The sequence below is a fragment of the Thalassophryne amazonica genome, chromosome 7 (assembly GCF_902500255.1).
Source record: "Thalassophryne amazonica chromosome 7, fThaAma1.1, whole genome shotgun sequence".
NCBI classification, from domain to species: domain Eukaryota; kingdom Metazoa; phylum Chordata; class Actinopteri; order Batrachoidiformes; family Batrachoididae; genus Thalassophryne; species Thalassophryne amazonica.
In genome coordinates, this window is record NC_047109.1 from 8,804,772 (window position 1) to 8,827,709 (window position 22,938).

At 42.2% G+C, this 22,938-nt stretch overlaps 1 protein-coding gene across 2 annotated transcripts in view; it reads left to right on the top strand.

Annotated features, from left to right (window-relative positions):
• oxr1a (oxidation resistance 1a) overlaps nucleotides 1-22,938 on the top strand; it is a 668,289-nt gene that overhangs the window by 308,511 nt on the left and 336,840 nt on the right. For both annotated transcript variants that reach the window (XM_034173809.1, XM_034173811.1), the window contains exon 3: nucleotides 9,739-9,935. In XM_034173809.1, the coding sequence (XP_034029700.1) occupies nucleotides 9,739-9,935 (197 nt within the window). The remainder of the gene's footprint in view (nucleotides 1-9,738; nucleotides 9,936-22,938) is intronic.

Genomic DNA, 22,938 nt, shown 5'->3' on the forward strand with positions numbered 1-22,938 from the left:
GGGCAGAAAGATTCTGTTCACTTCAGCAGTTTTGCACGAATGATTGAAAGTGCTTGGAATCCTGGCTGCTGTTGCAGGACTTTTTCAGACTAAAGATAGTGTTTCAGGAGACATTTTGTGTGCAGCAGGAAATTGGTGCTTTATGGTGCTTTTTTTTGGGTGGTGGGGGGAATGCAAAGTCTGTTGATCATCTCCTACTGAGTATTTGGACATCACTTTGGTGGAACAAAGATGTTTAGGAAAGTATAAGGAGAAAGAAGTTGGTGAAAAACAATTGGGATTGTCGGAGAGATGAAGAAGGTAGACAGGAGTACAAGGAGATACAAGGTGAAAAAGAAGTGGCAAAAGCTGAGGTAAAGGTATTTAGCAACCTGTACAAGAACTTAAATATTAAGTAGAGTAAAGAGAGTAAAGGCTGGAAAAGGCTAGATGATGTGGTGAGAGTAAATCAGGAAGTGCAAGAAATTAGTAAGGATTAAGACAGGGCAGCTACGAAGCGGATGAAGGGTGGAAAGGCAGTTGGTCCAGATGAGATTCTAGTGGAGGAATGGAAATGTCAAGGAGAGATGGCAGTTTAGTTTCTAACCAGATTGTTTAATAAAATCTTAAATAAAATAAAATCTAAAAGTGAGAGGATGCCTGAGGAGTGGAGATGAAGTGTGCTGGTTCCTATTTTTAAGAACAAGGGTGATGTGCAGATGTAGCAGCTGTACTGTCTGATTCTGCGTCGTGTGTTTACTCCTCATACTCGCTCCCCTCGGGGCGTGAACTCAGAATCTCTGGTATGGGAGACAGACGCTCTAACCAGAAGACCACAAACGTGGTCTCTGGCCCTGTGGCCAGAGAATCCTATTCGCTGTTTCGGAGTGAGGTTACTGACTACTATTGCACGGCGACTCCTGCTGGCCTCTGTCACACAGAGCTGTCATAACTACAGAGGCATAAAGTTGATCAGCCACAGCATGACGTTAGTAGAAGCTAGGCTTAGAAAACAGGTGAAGATCTGTGAGCAGCAATATGGTTTCTTGCAGAGAAAGAGCACTACAGATGCAATGTTTGCTCTGAGAGTACTGATGGAGAAATATAGAGAAGGCCAGAAGGAGTTACACTGTGTGGATTTAGAGAAAGGTTATGACAGGGTGCCAAGAGAAGACTTGTGGTATTGTATGAGGAAATCTGGAGTAGCAGATAAGTATGTTAGGGTAGTACAGGACATGCACAAGGATAATGTGACAGTAGTGAGATGTGCAGTAAAGAGGACAAAACTGCCCAAAGATGGATGCACCAAGCGTGTGGCATCATATTCAAGAAGACTTGAGGCTGTAATTGCTGCCAAAGGTGCATCAACAAAGTATTGAACAAAGGTGTGAATACTTACTTACATGTGATTTCTTAGTTTCGTATTTTTCATAAATTTGCAAACATTTCAAAAAACTTTTTTCATGTTGTCATTATGGGGTGTTGTGAGTTGCATTTTTGAGGGAAAAAAATAATTTGCTCCATTTTGGAATAAGGCTGTAACTTAACAAAATGTGGAAAAAGTGAAGCGCTGTGAAAACTTTCCGACCTTATTATTTTTTTTAAAAACCATATGGATTTGAATCACCTGTGATTGCTTCAGACAAGCTTGAACCCTCGTGCGCATGCGTGAGTTTTTTCATGCCTGTCTGTTGCGTCATTCGCCTGTGAGCAGGCTTTGAGTGAGGTGTGGTCCACCCCTCTCGTCTATTTTTTATTGCGAATAAATGTCTGAACAGTTTGGAGCTTTGCTGCATCAATTGTTTTCCAGAAACTGTGAGAGACCTCCAGGTGGACACCGTTCGAAAAATTAATATGGCTTTCACGGACGATTTTATGGGGATTAAACAGATTATGGGGTGTTACTGCCGCTTTAAGGACGGCCCACAACTGCTGAAAGCGCAGGGCGCGCTCCCAGCGCCCATCGACAAGCTGACACCCCGCTGGAACAACCAGATCATTTCCAATGTGAAAGCTTTGTTGATCCGGGACCTCGTCTGACTTTCACAAAAAGGCAGAAGATGTGGACATCAGCACTTTTTCCGGCACATTCCACCGTTACAGGAGTTTTTTTCATGGAAAGAAAAGCGGAGGGACGCGCCACGGCTCCGTTCATTACGCGGGACAAAACCACCTCCGTGTTGGTCTCTCAGGACAGCTTTCAGGTGGATTTCAGACGGATTCCGGTTGCTTTCCAGTCGTGTGAATATCCGATTGTGATTGTGCATGAGCTGGACATGCCAGAACATGTCCCGTGAGGCTTCATCACGGCGTTGCTTTGCGCCGAGCGGCTGCACCGCGACACACGGTGGAGCAGCTTCTCTTTCCATGACAAAAACTCTTGTAACAGTGAAATGTGCCGTTCATTTTTAAACTGGACGCTGTCTTGATCCGGTATGTCATCTGACTAGCACAGGAATTGTGAAAAAACGTGGACATAAGCACTTTTTCCGGCACATTCCACCGTTAAAGGAGTTTTTTTCATGGAAAGAAAAGCGGAGGGATGCGCCACGGAGCCGTTCATTACACGGGACAAAACCACCTCGGTTTTGGGCTTTCAGGTGGATTTCAGACGGATTCCGGTTGCTTTCCAGTCGTGTGAATATCCGATTGTGATTGTGCATGAGCTGGACATGCCAGAACATGTCCCGTGAGGCTTCATCATGGCGTTGCGTAACTCCTCCGCACGTCTGTCTTAATGTGCCGGAAAAAGTGCTGATGTCCAATGACAATAGTGGTGGTCAATGTCAGGCAAATGATTTCTATGAATGAAAAGCCATCTTAAATAGGGTGTGACTGGTTACATCACAGGATGTTGTCATACAAAAACCTTAAAAACCCTTTCATAATATTCACATCCATATCCATCAAACTCATGCATCATACAATAATGTATACAAAATAGATATATACCACAGTGAAGAGTATTATATACATAAAAGACATGGCTATTTAAGACGGCTCAGTATACGAGGTCTGTTAGAAAAGTATCTGACCTTTTTATTTTTTTCAAAAACCATATGGATTTGAATCACGTGTGATTGCATCAGCCAAGCTTGAACCTTCGTGCGCATGCGTGAGTTTTTTCACGCCTGTCGGTTGCGTCATTCGCCTGTGAGCAGGCTTTGTGTGAGGTGTGGTCCACCCCTCTCGTCTATTTTTTATTGCGAATAAATGTCTGAACAATTTGGAGCTTTGCTGCATCAATTTTTTTCCAGAAACTGTGAGAGACCTCCAGGTGGACACCGTTCGGAAAATTAATATGGCTTTCAGGGACGATTTTATGGGGATTACACAGATTAAGGAGTGATCCAGACGGTTTAAAGACCGCCCACAACTGCTGAGAGCGTGGCGCGCTCCCAGCCCCCATCGACAGGCTGGCATCCCGCTGGAACAACCAGATCATTTCCAACGTGAAGGCTTTGTTGAGCCGAGACCTTGTCTGACATTCACAAAAAGGCAGAAGATATGGACACCAGCACTTTTTCGGCACATTCCACCGTTACAGGAGTTTTTTTCATGGAAAGAAAAGCGGAAGGACGCGCCACGGCTCCGTTCATTACGCGGGACAAAACCACCTCGGTGTTGGTCTCACAGGACGGCTTCAAGGTGGATTTCAGATGGATTCCGGTTGCTTTTCAGTCGTGTGAATATCCGATTGTGATTGTGCATGAGCTGGACCTGCCCCAACATGTCCTGGAAGGCTTCATCACGGTGTTGCTTTGCGCCATGCAGCTCCACCACGACGTGCGGAATTCCTCCGCACGTCTGTCTCGTGCCGAAAAAATGCTGATGTCCACTCTTTTCACAATTCCTGTGCTAGTCAGACGACATACCGGATCAAGACAGTGTCCAGTTTAGAAATGAACGGCACATTCCACTGTTACAGGAGTTTTTGTCATGGAAAGAAGAGCGGCTCCACCGCGCGTCGCAGTGGAGCTGTTTCTTCCTGTTAAAAGGGAGTTTTTCCTTCCCACTGTCGCCAAGTGCTTGCTCACAGGGGGTCGTTTTCACCGTTGGGGTTTTTCCGTAATTATTGTATGGCTTTGCCTTACAATATAAAGCGCCTTAGGGCAATTGTTTGTTGTGATTTGGCGCTATATAAATAAAATTGATTTGATTTGATTTGAAGTCCCTTCAGTGCCAAAGTTTGTAATGTTTCAATCCAGTAAGCCTCTCTTTTTTTCAAAAGTTTATCATGGTCTCTCCCACTAAAGGGAGGAGTGACCTGTTCAATGCCACAAAAACGAAGAGTGCTTACATTGTGATGTGCGTAATTGAAATGTTTTCTTATTGTCAAAATTGAAACCGGTGACGCCAGCCGAACGGTCCCCTCCTAAAAGATCGTCCACCCTGCCTTCATTGCGCATTGCATCATTTTAGAGTGTCAGCAGCGATTCACCTATTATCGCCTCCTTTCTGCTTAAAACTGCACTCCAGTCATCATCTGTCTCAGCGACAGATATCTGAAGCTTTTGTACAACAATAATTTCTACATAAATTCAGCATTACTTCATAATAAAAGACGGGGAAGTGATCAGAGCACCACAGCAGCACGTCGGAGTCTGACATGCTGCTGTGCCTACATTATTTCTGAGCGTCAGTAGCGACTCACCGATTATCGCCTATTTTGTCATCTGGTGGTTAATAATCACATTATTCTCTTTGATGGCTTTGGGTGTAGAGAGTCAGACTCAGAGTCAGTCTCAGATGAAGCACAGTGATGGCAGGGTGGACCCATTTATAGAGGAGACCGTTCGGTCTGCGACATCTGATCCCACAGACCCAAACACCGTACAAAGCTTACACGGTGCAGTGGTCAAAAACATTTGTAAATTCTAATATTCATGCATTTGTTCCTCCTAATAATAATAATAATAATTTATTAATTTATATAGCGCCAAATCACGAGTAATCGCCTCAAGGTGCTTCACAAGCATTTAAAAGCAGAATAAAATGAAATAAGATTAAAATACAATAATTCAATAATTAAACCATAAAAATTAAAAGAAGTAAAATAAATAAAACGTATAAAAAAAAAAGGCACACAATAAAATACTAATGATAAGACAGGGAGAAGATATGTGTCTTCAACCTGGCTTTAAAAGTCTCCACAGAGTCCGACTGTCGTATTTGTGCAGGCAGATCATTCCACAGAGCTGGAGCGCAGTGATAAAAAGCTCTGTAACCCGCTGACCTTTTCTTCACCCTTGGGACACACAATAGTCCTGCACCCTGTGAACACAGAGCCCTTGCCGGCACTTAGGACTCAACCAGGCCGGCCAGATAGGGGGGCACCAGTCCATGAACAATCTTATAGGCCAATAGTAATACCTTAAAATCTGATCTCAAGGAGACCGGAAGCCAGTGAAGGGATTCCAGAACCGGTGTAATATGATCAAACCTTCTGCTTCGCGTCAGAAGTCTGGCAGCAGCATTTTGAACCAGCTGAAGACCCCTGATGCTGGACTGTGGTAAACCAGAAAACAAAGCATTACAATAGTCCAATCTAGAAGAGACAAACGCATGAACCAGAGTTTCAGCATCAGCCAGACAGGATGGGACGAATCTTTGCTATATTTCTTAAATGAAAGAAAGCAGTCCTCGTAATGTCCCTAATGTGGAGGTCAAAGGACAACGTAGGATCAAAAATTACCCCAAGGTTCCTCACTTTGTCAGTATGATGTATAACACATGAACCCAGGCTAAGCGCCAGCTGATCAAATTGATGCCGATGTCTTGCTGGACCAAGAACCATCATTTCAGTCTTATCAGAGTTCAAAAGTAGAAAGTTGCTAGACATCCAACTTCTCACTGCTGCGAGACAGTCCTGTAAAGATTTTATGTGGACAGGATTTCCAGCAGCTATCGGCATATACAACTGAGTATCATCAGCATAGCAATGAAAAGCAACCCCAAAACGCCGCAAAATGTTCCCAAGGGGTGCCATATACAGGGGAAAAAAAGCAGGGGACCCAGAAGGGATCCCTGCAGAACCCCGAACTTCATGCCCTTAAAGTCAGAGGTAGTGTTGTTGCACAAAACACAGTGGGAACGACCAGACAATAAGACATCAGCCACGCAAGAGCAGTTCCAGTAATCCCGAAACAGTTTTCTAGCCTATCAAGTAGAATATGATGATCAACTGTGTCAAACGCAGCACTGAGATCCAACAACACCAATACTGTAGTAGTATCCGAGTCCATTGCTCGCAGAAGATCATTAACTACTTTAATAAGTGCTGTTTCTGTGGAGTGATGTCTTCTAAAAGCAGACTGCAGTGGCTCAAAAAGGTCATTCTCAGTAAGATAGTCCACAAGCTGCAGTGAAACCACCTTTTCCAGAATTTTAGAGCAGAATGATAGATTTGATATCGGCCTATAATTTTTCAATACACCAGGATCAAGATTAGATTTCTTGAATAGTGGTTTAACCACGGCAGATTTAAAACAATTTGGAATAGATCCAGAGTTTAAAGAAAGGTTAACAATTTCCAGCACAGTTGGCCCAAGAATGGGCCAAAGATCCTTAAACAATTTTGTTGGTATAGGATCAAATAAACATGTTGTGCTTCTAGTAGACATCACGAGTTTTGTCAGCACACCTTGTGAGATACTGTTAAATTCCGTGAATCTAGGTAGCACCTCAGTAGTAGTCCCCAGCTCAGTAGCTGGATACAATGACTGGACCAAAGTATGCTGAGATGTGCTCAACCTAATATCTTCTATTTTCTTTTCGAAATAGTCCAGAAAGTCCTGTGCTGAAAAAGGAGAACGGCCAACAAGTGGCTGTCCATGAATAAGAAATGCCACCGTATCAAACAAAAACTTTGAGTTATGCTTGTTTTTGTTCATCAATTCAGAGTAATAGGCCTGCTTCGTAGCCAATAAAACATGCTTATAATCTAAAATAGCTTCACGCCACGCAAGGTGGAACACCTCTAGTTTGGAACTACACCATTTCCATTCCAACCCTCTAGCCTTCTGCCTAAGGTCACGCAAATAATTGTTAAACCAAGGTGTCTGTGCCTTGGGAAGGCATGGCCTTAATAGAGGAGGCGCAATCTTATCAAGTGTGGTTTTTAGCACTAAATTCAGGCTATCTGCAAGACTGTCTACCGACTGAAAATTCATCAAGCTTGAAGTTAAGATTTCTGGTCTCGCTTCGAGTTCAGTCAAAGTTGAAGGTTTAATTCGTCGCCGCAATGATAGGCAAGGTTGTTGCTCCACTAAACGCGGCAGCGTAATTGTAAACCTAATAAGCGAATGGTCAGAGACCGCTGATGCAAGAGGCAGGATGTCGATATTTGTGACAGCAAGGCCACGTGCAAGAACCAAATCCAGAGTATTACCACTGATATGCGTTGAACCATGAATGAACTGCCGAAATCCTACTGCATCCATGATTTCCATAAATGATTTACCGAGGGGATTAGAGGGCTTATTGATATGAATGTTAAAGTCACCAATAATCAAAATGTTGTCTACACTAGTTGAAAGACTAGAGATGAACGCGCCGAATTCATCTAAAAAAATGAGAATATGGGTCAGGAGGCCTATAGACAATGACAATATAACATAGCTGATTTCCAGTTTTATGACCTTGACAGTACTTAGCATCATGGGCATAACAGAGAATCAGATGCTCAAATGATTTATATTTATGACCCCCAACAGTTAATAAAGTAAACCTGGATTTATAAATAAAAGCAACACCCCCGCCTTTCCTCACATCACGTGAAATGTGACTAAAAGTGTACTCCGGTGGGCAGGCCTCATTCAGAGGAAGGACAGCTGTGGATTTAAGCCAGGTCTCACATAATCCAAGCATATCCAGGCGATGATCCACAATTAAGTCATTCACCAGCAGTGACTTCAGAGACAATGATCTGATGTTAATGAGACCCAAACTAAGGATCTCGGTGGGATCAGCAGATTTTAATGAAGTCATGCAGAAGTTCTGCTCCTCAGCAGCCAGTGACGCAGCGTGTTTCAGCGGCCGAAGGAGCTCAGGTGAAACACCGCGTCTGCGAGTCCGCAGACGACAGCACCGGCGTAAAAACTCTGCAGCCCGGCGAGAGGCAGCAGCAGGAAGCTGCGGCAAAAACGGGCATAGCTTTAACGGAGCCGATCTGGTCATCGGAGAGGACAGTCCAGGAACAACAGGACGAATCCAGCAGCCTCTCGTGCGCAGCGCGCGCTCCCAGGCCCAAAAATATTGTCCATCCCACAGGAGGCGAGGATCAGACCCTCTAGTGAAGGCTGCCAGGTAAAACTTAAATTTCACCAACACACCGCTCCGCTTTCCGCGCCTTCTAAAGCGCCTCCTCCGGAGAGGAGTGCAAGGAAAACGGAGCAGGTGCAGCGGGACCTCCGCAAGCACAGGTGGCAGAGCAGGGCGGGGCCCTCCCAGCCCGGACCCAGACGACAGCAGCGGCTCATAAAGAGCATTAATGTCCAAGAGAGACTGATGATTATACACAAGCAAGGCAGAGATGTCCCAGCAGAACACACAGAGCAAAAACACAGCAACAAATAAAAAACTCGACGAGCGGTAAAGACAGGGCTGACGGCATGCCAAACACACAGGCGCCATCTTGCCACCAATCACATGATACCCCCAATCACATGAACCTCCTGAAATTTTTTACTCTAATCCAGTAAACAAAATCTACACATCATATGAAGGGAACAAGTTTCACCTGAAGGAGATGGAGGAACAGACCGTTGAGCCCGAGTGAATGCATTAATTAATTTATTAAAATTAATTTCCATGTGTATTTGTATTTCTTATTAAATACTTTCTGCACTCTGAATAAACTGTTGAATGTTAAACAACAGTTAAATTTGTTTATTTAATTATGTACATCTTAATCATTATTGGGGTTTTTGTTTGTTTTTTGACATTCTAAATGTTTTTGGCACCCTCTCTGTTTAGGTGCCAACATATTAAATTTTCAGCTCTTTGGGGCTGCTTTTCAGTGTTTTAGAACCAAATAACAAAGCCAACATAAAATGAATTTCATAGAAGTCGGTGGTTCTTGGTGGCTTCAGTTAAATGTATTTTAGCTGTTTGTGGGTTTCACGCTTTCACAATTAACTTTTCAGTTAGCTAATTAGCATCTATTGAAGCTAACAGTAGGGTTAGGAATTAAGATTGTTTTTCTCAATCTGCTTTTGAAATGCTGATTTTTTTTTTCTTTTCTTTTCTTTTTTTCTTCGACTGGAGCCATTCCTGTAGAATGCATTTTATATTATGCTGTTGGATTTGAAATTTATTTTCACATCAGTAGAATTTGTAAACTTGTGCAGAAGCACAGCTTTGCCCCAGTCTGCTCTCTCCACACTTCAGTGTTGTGCGTTTGCTCCTGAGGCTGTTTCTCCCTGACATTTTGTCTCCTGTAGTGTTTGTGCTCCTATATCCTGCTGCTTCGTCCTGCTTACTGTCAGGGAGGCTCTGCACTGCACAAACGCAGTGATGCTAATAAATTCATCCTTAATCAGGCTGTGATTAGCCTATTGATTATTTCTCCACACTTCCTCACCACTCCAAAAATGACCTTGCACTTTTTCATTTCTCTTACACGGTGCACTGGCATCTACAACTGTTACATCTTTTAATGCAGCCATGCACGAAGAGTAAAGGTCATGGAATATGTTCGCACAAGCGCCAGTCTTCAGACATGCTAACATTCAGCTTCTCTGGGTTGTTTTTCTGCAGACTGAAACAGAAGTCGCAGTCGGTGGATATCGGCACTCAAGGTTTCTCTCCAACTCTGGTGCCAGCTTTGCCCCTCATTAGGGCTGCATCACCTGTCGCCAAGACGACCGCTGCCCTTGCGGTCCAGGAAAACAACGCGACTAATTCCCAACGCCGCAGCCCCCGGTGCGCTGAGCTGAAGAGAGGCTACACCATTGGTAAATGATTGACAGCTAGGACAATAACACGTCTGCCTTTGTGATAACTGACTATGAAAGCTTGATCAATCTTTTCCAACGATTACATAATCAGGGTTTGTTTTGTCACCACTGACAGTTTCTCTGTAGCTAAACAACCTGAGCAGCTCTTTGGCCTTTGAGTACTTTGGAAAAAAGCATTTCAGAAATTGAGTTGATTAACTTTACTTTTCAATTTATTTTCATTTATATAGCACCAAATCACAACAGAGTTGCCTCAAAGCGCTTCACACAGGCAAGGTCTAACCTTACCAACCCCCAGAGTAACAGTGGTAAGGAAAAACTCCCTCTGAGGAAGAAACCTCAAGCAGACCAGACTCAAAGGGGTCACCCTCTGATTGGGCTATGCTACAAACATAAGTTACAGAACAATTCACGGAAAAATATACAAGAAATGCTGTTGCCATTTCTTGTATATTCGCATTACTTGCAGCTGATTTTCCTTCAGGCTTATGGAATTAAGATCGAGGCTGAACCAGACCCGCAGTTTGGTTCCAGTAGGCTTTGAACTATAAAAAAAAAAAAAAATAATAATCATAATAATAAAGAGATTGGCCCAAGTACAATTTACTGCAATACAAAATAGAATGATAGAAACATTTTTGTTGTTGTTATTGTTGTTATAATATGGTGGCCCAAACGGTGAGTTTGCTTGCTTCCCAATCAGAAGGGCCCTGGTTGGAGATCATCCCTGCCTTGTACCTCTGGAGCTGTGTCAGGAATAGCAGCTGGTGTAAAACTTGTGCCAAATCAATGTGTGGATCCAGACTGGATTTCATGTGAGCAAAACAGGAGAATCAAAAGATAATATCATATATTAAATATTACTGACATTCCTTTATGTTTATTCCAAGAAATACAGGCTCCTGTAATTTGCATTTTCAATGTTTTATTATTGCTATCACTAACAAAATATAATCATAGTAGTAATAATAATAATAAGCTTTATTTGTATAGAATTTCAGTTTGATTAAGTAAAATTCAAAGTGCTGTACAATAAGAACTGAACATCATTAATGACATAAAAATACAATTAAGAACAGTAATCTACATAGACAACAATAAGCAGTCATTAAACATGATGCTCAAAGTAAATACATGGGCGTTGTTAAAAAGTTTACATCCTCCAGGAAAAAAATGAGCTTAAACACAACATTTTTATACAGTGATGTGAAGTAAAAGTCATCAAAAGCATAATAATGGTTTCCTTACTTCAGGATGATGCCACTTGCAGCTGGACTTTAGGGCCCCTTCACAATTAGTGCAAATATGTACAACTCAGGGCGACACCCGTTGGAGCAGCTTGTTGAGCGAACCACGAAACAAACGGGCAGGCGTGCATGATGCCGGTGCAACGGTTTGTGCATAATCTGACAGTCCCTTTCAACCTGGGGGCAGCCTGTCATTGGGCTGCAGCCAGTCGCCAAGCGATATATGTTTTTATTTATGTCCATGTGATGACAGCAAGCAGACACACACGCGTCACAGTGGGCAGTTGTTAGTCCATGTCTGTCCAAACACAGTACGTGTTGTCCAGGTGGGATGTCCAGATTGACAGATCTCCACAGCCGTTCTGTCAGCAGCCACATCTGCTGACAGTTTAGTGCACAGACCAAAGCCACACTCGTAGGCTACTTAGACAGATTTCACTGCCAGCACGACAGTGATTGTCTGCTGACTGTTGTCGTGTTAATAGTGTGAATGGTCACATATTTTCTAAGTGCCATGTGAGCGGTGTTAGATGTTCATGTGTGTCACCTGGAATTTGTCCGACACCTGCCATGAGAGGAGTGATGGGCTTGCACACCGCACACTCTGTCTTTCAGCCGCGGGTGTGCGCAAATAGATGTAGCAACAGGTGTATGAGGCAGCTACGATTTTACATGTTTAGCACGATTCCTGCTTCATGCACACTTTATGCGCAAATCGACCAAATTCGCACTATGTGTGAAGGGGCCTTTAAGTTTTAAAGTCCTACTGTAAACTTTTCCTGCTGGACTTGTTGGGGAATTTGTCTCTTTGCATGTGAGAGTGAGTGTAGTTGGTCTTACATTTATTTGATGTGTCTTCTTCCCTGGGTAAACTGTCACATTAGCATCTGGCTATCACTGTCTCATCTTCCGCAAATTTATTTCCTGCCTACAGATTGTTGAATTGACTCTGAGATTTCTTCCTGTGATGAATGTGTTGTTTTAAGGGCTTTGATTCTCTGCTCTTGGTCTGTTTTTGTGTTGGAGGGTAGGCTGCATGTGTGAGATTAAGTGCGCTTCAGGGAGCTGACATATCAGAGATGATGAAATGAGTTAGAGATGAACAAATTCCAAACTCATAAATGCGGTGCATTCATGTTTGCAGCACTGATGTGATTCTGTTAGTGTGCAGCTCAGGTCTCTGTCATACAGTGCACACAAACTAACATGCAGAAAGCACAACGAAACAAAGAGAACATTAGCAGAATAATCATGACGTGAGATCCTTTCTGTGAGCGCAGGTGGTTTCATTTTGTCTCTGCCAGGGACTTCACCAAAGGTGGAGAAACACCATCTTGTATTTAGACCAGTACAACACTAAACCTCAGCTCAGTGCTTCACACTAAATGGGTCTAAATGGGTGCCAGTCTTGGCAGGAGATGTAGCAGTGATGGACTTGTGTCCCATTCAGGGGTAGTTGTCCACTCTAGTGTATGTGATAAGTGCCGCCCTGATGACACTGTGTAGGACTTAATTCTCCCTCTTTGTTTTGCTGCTGCTTCTCAGAGAGCTTTGTGATGTGTCCCATAAATGATCAGCTTGCATGCTTTGATGATTTGACTGCAAATCTGTTTCCTTTTCAAAAAAAAATCTCTCACTTCTCAATGATGTATATGGGGTCATTTATGTAGCAAAAGTATTTGCAAATGTTTACTTTGATCATACATAAGCGGGTGTATTTCATATAACTGAATATCAAGTGAGGTGTGCATGCAGATGTGAATGTGTTTGTTTGTCTGTATGTAGCTCTGCGACAAACTGGCATCCTGTCCAGGGTGTACCCCACCTCACAGCCTATGACTGCTGGGATAGGCTCCAGCTAGGCTCCAGCTCGTGACCCTTAATTGGAGTAAGCGGTTGAAGATGAGTGAGTGTGAGTGTTGTAAATGCAATAGAGAGAAGCATGCACGATGCCCAGTGTGTTTGCTGAATATGATATTGAAATATCTGGGTTGTGAGAAGCTTCTTCCATTTTTTTTTTTCTTTGGCAATTTCAGTGAGAATCTAGTACATAGAAGGGTCAATAGAAGATCCATCCATGTTCCTGGTCTCAGAGACACAGAAAAAAAAAAAGGCATCCTCAAATGGTAAAATGGTAGCGATGACTGATATCATTAGTGCTTGCACCCCTTGCTGGTATGAAACTGTATAGCCATGGAGGCACAGAGACAAATCTCCACACAAGTACAAATCACTGCACGCACCGATATTTACAGATCGACGTATGCGCTTACTGATCTGTCTACGCATACACACATTGCACACACACACACACACTGATCTGCACATTTACAAATTCTTTTTTTTTTTTTTTGCAAATATTTTTGCTACAGTAATGGCCTCATAGATGTAAACAGCAGGGCACCAGGTTCAAATCAATCAATCAATCAATCAATTTTTTTATATAGCGCCAAATCACAACAAACAGTTGCCCCAAGGCGCTTTATATTGTAAGGCAAGGCCATACAATAATTATGTAAAACCCCAACGGTCAAAACGACCCCCTGTGAGCAAGCACTTGGCTACAGTGGGAAGGAAAAACTCCCTTTTAACAGGAAGAAACCTCCAGCAGAACCAGGCTCAGGGAGGGGCAGTCTTCTGCTGGGACTGGTTGGGGCTGAGGGAGAGAACCAGGAAAAAGACATGCTGTGGAGGGGAGCAGAGATCAATCACTAATGATTAAATGCAGAGTGGTGCATGCAGAGCAAAAAGAGAAAGAAACAGTGCATCATGGGAACCCCCCAGCAGTCTACGTCTATAGCAGCATAACTAAGGGATGGTTCAGGGTCACCTGATCCAGCCCTAACTATAAGCTTTAGCAAAAAGGAAAGTTTTAAGCCTAATCTTAAAAGTAGAGAGGGTGTCTGTCTCCCTGATCTGAATTGGGAGCTGGTTCCACAGGAGAGGAGCCTGAAAGCTGAAGGCTCTGCCTCCCATTCTACTCTTACAAACCCTAGGAACTACAAGTAAGCCTGCAGTCTGAGAGCGAAGCGCTCTATTGGGGTGATATGGTACTACGAGGTCCCTAAGATAAGATGGGACCTGATTATTCAAAACCTTATAAGTAAGAAGAAGAATTTTAAATTCTATTCTAGAATTAACAGGAAGCCAATGAAGAGAGGCCAATATGGGTGAGATATGCTCTCTCCTTCTAGTCCCCGTCAGTACTCTAGCTGCAGCATTTTGAATTAACTGAAGGCTTTTTAGGGAACTTTTAGGACAACCTGATAATAATGAATTACAATAGTCCAGCCTAGAGGAAATAAATGCATGAATTAGTTTTTCAGCATCACTCTGAGACAAGACCTTTCTGATTTTAGAGATATTGCGTAAATGCAAAAAAGCAGTCCTACATATTTGTTTAATATGCGCTTTGAATGACATATCCTGATCAAAAATGACTCCAAGATTTCTCACAGTATTACTAGAGGTCAGGGTAATGCCATCCAGAGTAAGGATCTGGTTAGACACCATGTTTCTAAGATTTGTGGGGCCAAGTACAATAACTTCAGTTTTATCTGAGTTTAAAAGCAGGAAATTAGAGGTCATCCATGTCTTTATGTCTGTAAGACAATCCTGCAGTTTAGCTAATTGGTGTGTGTCCTCTGGCTTCATGGATAGATAAAGCTGGGTATCATCTGCGTAACAATGAAAATTTAAGCAATACCGTCTAATAATACTGCCTAAGGGAAGCATGTATAAAGTGAATAAAATTGGTCCTAGCACAGAACCTTGTGGAACTCCATAATTAACTTTAGTCTGTGAAGAAGATTCCCCATTTACATGAACAAATTGTAATCTATTAGACAAATATGATTCAAACCACCGCAGCGCAGTGCCTTTAATACCTATGGCATGCTCTAATCTCTGTAATAAAATTTTATGGTCAACAGTATCAAAAGCAGCACTGAGGTCTAACAGAACAAGCACAGAGATGAGTCCACTGTCCGAGGCCATAAGAAGATCATTTGTAACCTTCACTAATGCTGTTTCTGTACTATGATGAATTCTAAAACCTGACTGAAACTCTTCAAATAGACCATTCCTCTGCAGATGATCAGTTAGCTGTTTTACAACTACCCTTTCAAGAATTTTTGAGAGAAAAGGAAGGTTGGAGATTGGCCTATAATTAGCTAAGATAGCTGGGTCAAGTGATGGCTTTTTAAGTAATGGTTTAATTACTGCCACCTTAAAAGCCTGTGGTACATAGCCAACTAACAAAGATAGATTGATCATATTTAAGATCGAAGCATTAAATAATGGTAGGGCTTCCTTGAGCAGCCTGGTAGGAATGGGGTCTAATAAACATGTTGATGGTTTGGATGAAGTAACTAATGAGAATAACTCAGACAGAACAATCGGAGAGAAAGAGTCTAACCAAATACCGGCATCACTGAAAGCAGCCAAAGATAACGATACGTCTTTGGGATGGTTATGAGTAATTTTTTCTCTAATAGTTAAAATTTTGTTAGCAAAGAAAGTCATGAAGTCATTACTAGTTAAAGTTAATGGAATACTCAGCTCAATAGAGCTCTGACTCTTTGTCAGCCTGGCTACAGTGCTGAAAAGAAACCTGGGGTTGTTCTTATTTTCTTCAATTAGTGATGAGTAGAAAGATGTCCTAGCTTTACGGAGGGCTTTTTAATAGAGCAACAGACTCTTTTTCCAGGCTAAGTGAAGATCTTCTAAATTAGTGAGACGCCATTTCCTCTCCAACTTACGGGTTATCTGCTTTAAGCTACGAGTTTGTGAGTTATACCACGGAGTCAGACACTTCTGATTTAAAGCTCTCTTTTTCAGAGGAGCTACAGCATCCAAAGTTGTCTTCAATGAGGATGTAAAACTATTGACGAGATACTCTATCTCCCTTACAGAGTTTAGGTAGCTACTCTGCACTGTGTTGGTATATGGCATTAGAGAACATAAAGAAGGAATCATATCCTTAAACCTAGTTACAGCGCTTTCTGAAAGACTTCTACTGTAATGAAACTTATTCCCCACTGCTGGGTAGTCCATCAGAGTAAATGTAAATGTTAAGAAATGATCAGACAGAAGGGAGTTTTCAGGGAATACTGTTAAGTCTTCTATTTCCATACCATAAGTCAGAACAAGATCTAAGATATGATTAAAGTGGTGGGTGGACTCATTTACGTTTTGAGCAAAGCCAATAGAGTCTAATAATAGATTAAATGCAGTGTTGAGGCTGTCATTCTCAGCATCTGTGTGGATGTTAAAATCGCCCACTATAATTACCTTATCTGAGCTAAGCACTAAGTCAGACAAAAGGTCTGAAAATTCACAGAGAAACTCACAGTAACGACCAGGTGGATGATAGATAATAACAAATAAAACTGGTTTTTGGGACTTCCAATTTGGATGGACAAGACTAAGAGACAAGCTTTCAAATGAATTAAAGCTCTGTCTGGGTTTTGGATTAATTAATAAGCTGGAATGGAAGATTGCTGCTAATCCTCCACCCCGGCCCGTGCTACGAGCATTCTGACAGTTAGTGTGACTCGGGGGTGTTGACTCATTTAAACTAACATATTCATCCTGCTGTAACCAGGTTTCTGTTAGGCAGAATAAATCAATATGTTGATCAATTATTATATCATTTACCAACAGGGACTTAGAAGAGAGAGACCTAATGTTTAATAGACCACATTTAACTGTTTTAGTCTGTGGTGCAGTTGAAGGTGCTATATTATTTTTTCTTTTTGAATTTTTATGCTTAAATAGATTTTTGCTGGTTATTGGTGGTCTGGGAGCAGGCACCGTCTCTACGGGGATGGGGTAATGAGGGGATGGCAGGGGGAGAGAAGCTGCAGAGAGGTGTGTAAGACTACAACTCTGCTTCCTGGTCCCAACCCTGGATAGTCACGGTTTGGAGGATTTAAGAAAATTGGCCAGATTTCTAGAAATGAGAGCTGCTCCATCCAAAGTGGGATGGATGCCGTCTCTCCTAACAAGACCAGGTTTTCCCCAGAAGCTTTGCCAATTATCTATGAAGCCCACCTCATTTTTTGGACACCACTCAGACAGCCAGCAATTCAAGGAGAACATGCGGCTAAACATGTCACTCCTGGTCCAATTGGGGAGGGGCCCAGAGAAAACTACAGAGTCCGACATTGTTTTTGCAAAGTTACACACCGATTTAATGTTAATTTTAGTGACCTCCGATTGGCGTAACCGGGTGTCATTACTGCCGACGTGAATTACAATCTTACCAAATTTACGCTTAGCCTTAGCCAGCAGTTTCAAATTTCCTTCAATGTCGCCTGCTCTGGCCCCCGGAAGACAATTGACTATGGTTGCTGGTGTCGCTAACTTCACATTTCTCAAAACAGAGTCGCCAATAACCAGAGTTTGATCCTCGGCGGGTGTGTCGTCGAGTGGGGAAAAACGGTTAGAGATGTGAACGGGTTGGCGGTGTACACGGGGCTTCTGTTTAGGGCTACGCTTCCTCCTCACAGTCACCCAGTCGGCCTGCTTTCCCGGCTGCTCGGGATCTGCCAGGGGGGAACTAACGGCGGCTAAGCTACCTTGGTCCGCACCGACTACAGGGGCCTTGCTAGCTGTAGAATTTTCCACGGTGCGGAGCCGAGTCTCCAATTCGCCCAGCCTGGCCTCCAAAGCTACGAATAAGCTACACTTATTACAAGTACCATTACTGCTAAAGGAGGCCAAGGAATAACTAAACATTTCACACCCAGAGCAGAAAAGTGCGGGAGAGACAGGAGAAGCCGCCATGCTAAATCGGCTAAGAGCTAGTAGCTACGCTAAGCTAGCGGATTCCTAAAAACACGCAAAGTGAATAATGTGTAAATAATTTAGAGGTGATTCAGCAGAAGGAGTGCTTTAGTTAAGGCACGTAAAGATTACACTGGGAAACAAATCGTAATCTAGATAACTAGATCAATCTAACTGCGCAGATTAAACAGCTAACAGATACAGCAAAACACCGCTGTGCTCCGGAACAGGAAGTGATACAATACCGCAGTGAGAGCCAACCACCAGTAGAGGCAAGCAAAGGGCATGCTGCACCTAAAAGGAATGACCAATAATGATCTGATTCATGTTACACACAAAACACACAGATGAGTCATTGACTGACTACAACCCCTTTGCACCCTGCTCCTTCCCCTTAAGATGATTGTAGTGTATTTAAAGGAACAGAATATTAAATTAGATCTTAAATTTGATTAAATACCCCATAAGGGGCACCACCTGTTTAAAAAAAGAAGAAGAAAAACAGACAGGAAATAATATAAAAATTGATTAGTCTTAAATCTGAAAGTCATAAGATCTGAGTACAATTGTCTTCAATTGGACACAAGGCAAACTGGTGTCATTTTAACATTTATTCACATACGTAAAGGTCATAGACACTTGACTGAGATCCTGTGAATATGGATGATGAGTCGTAGTTTTATCACTGAGGTAATATGAGACGCAGCTGAGAAACCAAGGAAAAGGGGAAAGTGAACGAGACACTAAATATTAGGACTAGAAATTAATGAGGATAAGCTTAGTTAGAATTTAGTCTTAAATTTTGGTTTTGCAAAATGATGATTATTGTTATTATTACAAAAATTAAGCAAAGCCACTTTGCATCTCTGACAGTAAAGACCATCCAAACTTAACTTTAACAACCTGTGCCAGGTTTTAACCTGGCAGGTTTCCCAGATGCCTAGAGGTGTGAATGCTGCTTGTTTTCCCAGACTTCTATCAGTGTTTGCTGTTAAAATAATGCTCCTGCAGATTCAAAAACTTGTGGGTTATCAATTTAAAGTGTTTGTAGAAATTTAACAAGGCTCAAGACTTGGCAAAGAAAGTCCTACAGGAAAACTTAAAGTTAACTTAAAGCTTTTGGCCTTGAGAGAAGAAGAAGAATTTGGAAGCTCGCATATTCAATTTTAATTTGAAAAACACAGCTAGGAAATTGACTTCAAAATGCAAATGACTTGACTTATGCCTTAACCCTCTGGGGTCCGAGGGCATTTTTTGGACAGTTCACTTGCCTGCATCAATGTTTTATTATTGCTGTTAACAGCTCTTCCTGCATCCCACAATCAAGTTTTATGTCTCTTTTTTTCAGGACAACCTGTGCTTTCATAATATATATGCTTTTGTTGTGTTTTTTAAGTGTAATAAAGGTTTACAATCAGAAATAACAAAGGAAAAAGTAAAGCAGAAAATTTTCCACACACAGCAAACTATAATAAACAATTGTTTTGACACTTTATAAAGGTAATTGGAGGTCTTGTGTGAAAGACTGTACAACAAAAAAGTTCAAACAATGAACACAAATGCACCGTTTGAACAATATATACAAAATGGTCTATGCATTTTTGGTTGTCTTCATCTCAAAGCAATTTCTGTCTATTATTACACAAAGGTCACATCACAAATTTCTATTTCTACTGTGTTTTGGAGTCTTCTGTCTGACTCTGCAAGTAGCTTTCATTTCACACTTTGGCTCCTACAGTCTGAGGAGCGGCCCCTCTCCCTCACCCCACTGACATGGTAAACAGTGCTTTACGCCAGAGGAGAGAGCCACAGAGTAATCCAGTAACATTCAAATGCAAACTAGTAGAGCAATCCTGATAGTTACACACTCTTTGTTTGAGCACATGAAATTGTCATGCGAGGCTCTCCCTCTGCTTTCACTTTCGCTGTGCGTAATGGCGCAGGGCACGTTGGAGGAGTTAGGGGCCTATTCAAACGGGCCAACTAGTAAGATACCACTCCTGAAAATGATCTTTGGTTTATCACGTGAGGTAAATCTGCCCTACGATTGGATTTTGGCAAACCATGTGATAGTGAACCAATTCCAATTGGACACTCACATTGCGCATGTCATCACACAGCTTCTATGCGGAGTACAAAGATGGCCAACAGTGGATCGAAAGTCCGCGCAGTTAACTTTTCAGCAAAAAAAAAAGTTTCTATCTCATATCATTGAAAAGTTATTTATAATTTAATAAAGCTTAGTCCCAGCCGTCATATATGACGGTGTCGGGCCCCAGAGCGTTAAAGTTGCTTGGAAAAATTAGAGGAGTCATTCGAGAACTTGAGCATCAAAATTAATGCCTACAAGAAAAAAAGGCGGGAATAAAAGACAAGAAGAAAGAGCAGAGACAAAAACGTGTAAGAGCAGAGAAGTGGAGCAAGCAGACAAAAACCAGACAGAATGCAAGAGCAAAAAGCTAAGAGCGAGTTATTTGATTCAGCGACCTTATAAAGGAGAGTTGGCACATGGCCGTAAGCTCCGGCCACTTGGCATCAGATCACTTTGGCCAGAAAGTATTTGAAGAACCGAATACATCAAATAAAATAAAATGACATTATTGTACCTTCTTTTTTTTACTCTAATATATAAGCCTGACTGAAAATCATGTTCTAGCTAAACACCGTAGGAAGAAACAGAGTGGTTAAAATATTCTACACACTGAAGCATATGATTCTTATTAATAATAAACAGATAACATTGAGGCATGCGACAACACATTATGTTAAAGGAATACACTCATCGCATGAAAGAACACATGCCCATATGTTAATTGGAATATGAATTCTTGGGGCAAATAATTGATTCTTTTGGTCTGAGTTTTGGCATAACTCCCAACATGTCCTTCAAGGGCACCGTGGTTCCATCAATATTGATCATATATGGACCCGGTGCCACAAGGGGGCGTTTGGGGCGACGCCCCCTCACGTCATCAACCTCGCCCCCTTGGATGTGAGAGTTATCAAAAATAAAAATAAAAAAGAAAGAAAAAGAAATACTGGAAAATATAGCGCCTCGCAGTTTCGACTATTTTTTTTAGTCCAATTTTGCATGCTTTTTTTTACAGCGCATTGTGCTCTGCTTCCTCATCAAGCAGGCCGGTGTTCTGTCGAGATGACGGGACACCTGTTGCGGCACCGCGAAGGGAGAGTACGCGCGTTGTGTTCTGCGTGTCTGTTTATAAGAATCTTCTCGCCCAGAAGAAAAAAGAGCACCAACAACTACCCATAACTGTGTTCTTCACTCGGAAAAAGACATCTGCAGCGAGGTGTGAGTGGAAAAAGGCGCGACAGTGGAGCGGCGCCAGGACAAAGAGGCGCGATCAGAGGAACTGTGAAATACTGGTCAGTCACTATTAATAATTTCTTATGTGTCCAACCTCGTAGGTTGATCATTAAAATTAAATTTGTTAGTTCTAAAAGCCATCATAATTATTCATAGGAAAACTTTCTATTTTTATTTCTCAAACAAATGTTTGGGCCTGAAAACAGGTTGGTCTTATTTTTCAACTAAGGTTTGAACTTTGAGAGTGTTTACACACGAGAGAAAAGTGAGAAAATGTTCATGCCTGTTTGAGAAAAGTGTATACAGTGTGTAGTGAGGGATTTTACAGCCTTAAAACGTCTATAATAATTATAAAAAGTAACGCTGACTACTTCGCGGATTTCGCCTATTGCGGGCTATTTTTAGAACGTAACTCCCGCGATAAACGAGGGACCACTGTATATCTACATGAAAGGTTTATCTTTGACCCGTTGTGTGACTGTCATGCCCAATTGCGCTGTTTGTGCTTGTGATGGAGGGCTGTATGTAGGGTTAATCTACTGTCTCATGTCGTTTCTCAGATCAGTTGTTGGTTTGGTTTTGTGGTATGCAGGAGATCACTTGACCGAGGGTCAATACGTTCAAATAATAGTAAAAAAAATACTGTCATCACTCTTTACTCTTACTCAGTCAGTCTCTTACAACGGTGTAGCCTAAATACACGAGCTTTCTAGGAGCGCACCCAGTTCATTACGTACGCTCAGAGGCAGGTACCCTCCGGTATGAACTTTTTTCACCCCCTGTGATAAACTCATCGCCCCCTTAATATTTTTTTTTTCTGGCACCGGGCCTGATCATATACATGTCTGTTTCGTGTCTGATGACTCAGTTTGACAGGAGGGAGGACATTTTTTTTTTTTTTTTGGAGATGTTATTGATAGAAAATGACATGTTTTGGGTTTGGGAGTTCTCTGAATTGGACAGGTTTCATTAAACTGTCTAATAAATCCTGTTTGAACTGGTGCTGACCAAAACAAGAGCGCTGTTAGGAACAAGAGTCCTTTTTGATCCTTCAAGATGGGGACTGTTTGTTGGAGTGCCCCGAGGTGTTTTAAATTCAGCCAGGAAATGTTTGGGCTTGCTTCAGACGCTTTGTGAAAAGGGGGTGGAAGAAAGAAATGAGATGTCTGGCACCAAGCCGAGTGATGTACAGAGTTATCCATTCATATCATTAGCTTAACAAATTCTGGCCTTGGGTTTGTCTGGGCAGTCCAGTGCTTCCTTAAAGGAGGAAGGGAAGCTAACTTCAGTTCTGTAACGATGTCTTGGGCATCCTTGCTACATGGTGCACCCTGAAATACTAATGGCCCAGTCACACGGCAAACGGCATTAGCTGAACGAAGGAAAAAAGACACAAAGTCACAATTTGGCAAGAAAAAGTGGACAAATGAGCCTGGACTTCTCCCATCACCGAAAAGCCGAAAAGTGCAGAGTGCATAAAAGACCGAAACAAAACTGAAACTTACAAAAGAAAAACAAAGTGAACGCTCAAAAACAAAACAAAACATTCATGATGACGTAACGTGACAGCGTGTATCAGACCGAGTGCCAGCCTGGGAATAATACTGCAACCAATGTGCACTCGCCACAGCACTGCAGG